This window comes from Panthera uncia, chromosome A2 (genome assembly GCF_023721935.1).
Source record: "Panthera uncia isolate 11264 chromosome A2, Puncia_PCG_1.0, whole genome shotgun sequence".
NCBI lineage: Eukaryota > Metazoa > Chordata > Mammalia > Carnivora > Felidae > Panthera > Panthera uncia.
Window position 1 is genome coordinate 24,726,736 of NC_064816.1, and position 4,222 is coordinate 24,730,957.

At 45.7% G+C, this 4,222-nt stretch overlaps 1 protein-coding gene across 26 annotated transcripts in view; it reads left to right on the forward strand.

Moving 5' to 3' along the window:
* Positions 1-353: 353 nt before the first annotated feature.
* Positions 354-4,222, forward strand: part of SLMAP (sarcolemma associated protein) — a 149,720-nt gene continuing 145,851 nt past the window's right edge. For 13 of the 26 annotated variants that reach the window (XM_049640773.1, XM_049640787.1, XM_049640780.1 and 10 more), the window contains exons 1-2: positions 354-444; positions 653-1,962. In XM_049640773.1, coding sequence (XP_049496730.1) covers positions 1,765-1,962 — 198 coding nt within the window. In that variant the 5' untranslated portion in view covers positions 354-444; positions 653-1,764. The other 13 variants (XM_049640794.1, XM_049640789.1, XM_049640797.1 and 10 more) reach the window with 3 other exon arrangements.

The window sequence follows — 4,222 nt, forward strand, 5'->3', positions numbered from 1 at the left end:
AAGATGACTGCAAATGAACATCTCCTTCGGATGTGTCTGTTCTCTTCGCTCGTTGGTATCTTCAACGAGAAGTATGATGACTAAAATTTAGTAAAAGCTGGTGTCTTCTTACCAAGATGGTAACGCAGGAAGCTGTCACGTTTTGTTTGGAAAGCCTTCAACAGGTCAAATTTTCTCTTGCCCTTAACCAAAATGGTTATAAAGGTTGTCCCATGGTTTGAAGCTTCCAGCCCTTAACTAACATGGCGCCTGGAGGCTCCTTAAAAATTAGCGTGCCCTCTTCTCTGCCCTTGACCATCATGGCTTCCACGGCGTCGAACACGTGACAACCCTGGACTACGGCGCGGGAGAGGGGGTAGGAGGGCCCTTGAAGGGTGCGCGTTCCCGTGGCGGTGCACCGGGTAGGTTTCAGTCAGAGTCACTATGGCGGCCGGCGCTGGCAAGGTAAGCTGAGGCGGTGGTGGCGGCGGCGAGGGAGGCTGGACCCGTCGTGGCTTTCGGGCTCTAAATCCCCGCAGCTCGTCCGCGGAGAGGTCGGCCGAGGTCTTGGCCAGTCGTGGGGACTGACAAGGGGCGGGTTGAAGGGGGTGCGGGCTGAGGCGGGCGGGCACCGGCGCCTGACGGCCGTTTGTTTTGATGTTTTCCCCACCAGGTCGGAAAGTTTCCTGCCTTGTCGGGCACAGCCTGAGCGTGTTCCACCGGCCGCGAGTGGTGGAGGCTGCGGCGGACCCAGCCCGGGGCCTCCAGGCCTCTCCCCCAATCTCTGGGCCAGCCTCCCTCCCCCACCTCCTCGTCCGCTGGGAGCTGCGGCTGCCGTCCCTGAGATGCGACCCTCGTGGGGGCGACCCTGAAGGAAGGCTGCCCGTGTGCTGAGCAGCAGCCAGGAGCTCAGACGTCCAGGGACCAACTTCCTGCGGGCCGAGACCCCCCAAGCCTCCCCGGGGTTGCGCCTCGCTCGGTCCGCACCGGCCTGCCGAGCCGGATCCCCGCCCTGGGCGCGGGGACGCCCGCCAGGTGCCCGGGAGTCCCCACTCGGCCGCTGCCCGCGCCTCTGCCTGTCCCCGTTCCTCGAGCCAAGGACCCCAGCCACCGCTGCCTCGGCTCGTGCCAGGGACCCCGTGCCACCTCCCGGGTGGCCTCCGTGCAGCAAGAGCAATGCAGACTGTCCCGCTGGCCGTCTAGACCCCTTCACCGACCCCCTCGCCCCTGCCCTTCCACTCTCGAGGCCCTCGAAGACGGGCGGTGGCTGCCCAGAGGTGCTCGGCTACACCTTCCTTCGGCCCAAAAGGACCTTCCTGGCCGCACGGAACCGACCCTTCCTTCATGCTGCAGTGCTGCAACATTTCCGCCACCGAGGGGGAAAAGCGGCCGCGATCCCAAACAAAACACAAGAATTGGTGTGTGACTCATCTGCTTGGATACCTCCAGTCCCTGAACTGTCTTCCAGGAGTTTTCTTAGCCGGAGCTGACCGATGTTTGAGCCTTTTCTTCCCAGGGAAGAGGATGGACTGAAAGCTGCCAGTCGGGGACTTTGTCTGATCAGGGCGCTGCTGGGTTTTAAAGGAGGTGATGGGGCTTGCGCTGGCTTGTCTTCCCACTCAAGTGAAGAGTTGTTGATGTTCACTGGTTATGCTTAGACAATGCGCAGTTTGTTTTAATTTAAAATTTTGGGGGGGATAGGGGTATAAGCTTGTGAAGGGCAGTCCGGATCCGGTGGAACTCCTCTTTGTCCCTTGGTAGGAGAGACACCCCAGTCTGTCCTCGATGCCGTCAGCCTTGGCCATCTTCACTTGCCGCCCGAACTCGCACCCATTTCAGGAGCGCCATGTCTACCTGGACGAACCTATTAAAATCGGCCGCTCCGTGGCCCGCTGTCGACCAGCTCAGAATAATGCTACCTTTGATTGCAAAGTGCTGTCAAGGAACCACGCTCTCGTCTGGTTTGATCACAAGACGGGCAAGGTAATGTCACCACGTTATCTAACAATCTTTACTTTTCGTTTCCCTTTGCCCTTTCTGCGTAATATATGCAGGATCCCAGCGTTGCACCCAGAGGAGACTTTCAGCAAGGCCATGGAAGCAACTTTTTGTGTGTCTGATTCTATTGGAAGTTTAGTTGAGGTGGTTGAATGGAAACAGAGAAGGTACTGTAATTAAATGCCTCGGGAGGGCGATGGCATCTTGATAATGTGGTCATTCCCAGTGAAATCGCAAACCCTAATTCATTTCGGAAAACTAGATAGTGAAACTTGGCTTCTTGCTTCCAGTCTTTTTAGAAAGGCGAATTTGCGGTTCAGTGCTTTAGTAAGCAAGCAGCAGTTTCCAAAGCAATGCAGGGAATCTGTGGCTGGTATTACACTGAGGCTCAGGTGTCTCAGTGGTGAGATGTAGTTAACACATAGCTTTTAATTGAGTGCAGATCAGGGTCTTCCTAGTAAGGACAGTTGTTTGTGTAAATTTACATTTTTGAAAGATTTGATACATATTTACCCATGAACGAGTAATTTGCAATTTTAAAAGCTAATTTCATTTAAGCACTAATAACTGTAACTTTACATTTTCAGTTTTGTTTGCAAGATGGATGAACATGCATATATTGCTTTTGAAAATCACTTTTTGATGTTCCCTGCAAGAACTTATAAAAAATACTTAATGCATACTTACAGAGGTGATTTTTAAAAATCAGTGTTAAGAAATTAATTTATTTGAAATTATTTCCCAGTTCTGTCAATTGCATTACCTCGATGTGATAGGATGAATTTAATGCTCTTTATTTTAAGTGTGACTCTTTTGCATTTTATATTGGTGCCCTAATTTATTCTGTAGTGGGTGCTTATATTTTAAGAATGCAAGAAAAAAAAAATAAGGCCTTTTTAATTTTTAAAACTCTTTATGTGTGTGGAGAATATACTAAAGAACTGATTTTTGTCCTTATACCTCAGGTTTTAGTTAAGCTATTGTATCAGTTCCAACTTAGAGTAAGTTATGTAAGACTAATAGGAATACCTTGGGTTTCACCTCCTGACTTTTTGCTCTTTCTGAGTTAAATGATTAGGTCTTTTTTAAAAGAAGAATTTAAGTCTTGAAGAGTAGGGTTTTGGAATGAAAGAAGCCTGAGCCTAAAAAACAAAACAAAACAAAACAAAAAAAAAAGAGAGAAAACATTATTTCTGTTGCTACTGAATTAAGGAATTATTATATAAATCATTTTTTAAAGAAAGGAGGAGAAGATTGTGCTTGCATAATACCTATGCCCTATTCTGTGTGTAGGATGAGAACTGAAAAATATGTTAATTTTTCTGTATAACACCAGATGTTCATTTACCTATGGAACAGACCCTTTTTTTCTCCCTGGAAACTAAAATTTGGATGCCTAAAAGACTTCATGGATTACCCATAAGCATTTAAAGTGAGTGTTCACAAAACTCATCTTTCCAGCTATCAAATTCAAACATCAGTTAACTGCTAGTGTCCTAACTTAATCAGCTTTACCTTTTTGTCTAAGCTAAGGTCCAACTTAATCAGATAACAGGTTTCCTTAAAGTACATAATCTGCAAATGCACCTTCTTTGATACACTATTCAAAGGAGACTCAGATTTTTTCTATTAGTTATTTAAAAAATAGTGGTTATATGAACAGTGTGTTTCATGGCTATACTAAAACCCTCACAATAGGTTATTTTAAGATGGCTAAGGATAGATCAATAGTGAGTATTGTATAAATTGAGATGACGTTAAAATTTTTAATGGAATTTGTAATTAGAAAAAACTTTAAAAGATGTATAGCTTATTTCCATTTTCACTTTTTTTCTGCTTTAGCTAGAAACATTTCAGGACATGAAGTCATTACTTTAGGCGTAGATATAATTATTGATTGTTGTACAAACTAATTTAGTTAAAGCAAATAGCCTGTCGGATTTTGCCATGTGATCAAATTGTTTTATGAATTATTTAAATTTTAGGTTTGAACAGACATGTTTTTATTGAGCACCTATTTTGTGCCAGATATCCTGAGATACACAAGTCCAAAGAAAACCCATAGTTCGACCAAATATTACTTATTGTTTTCTATGTGTGAAATTTCCTGTTTGAGGATTTCTCCTAACAAAAGTCACTGAGCCTAATATATATTCCCAGCAAATTTCTTTGTACAACACCAGAATCCCCTCCTTCTGCAAGCATCACCTTAGGCAAGTTTGTATTTTTATTTTATTTTATTTTA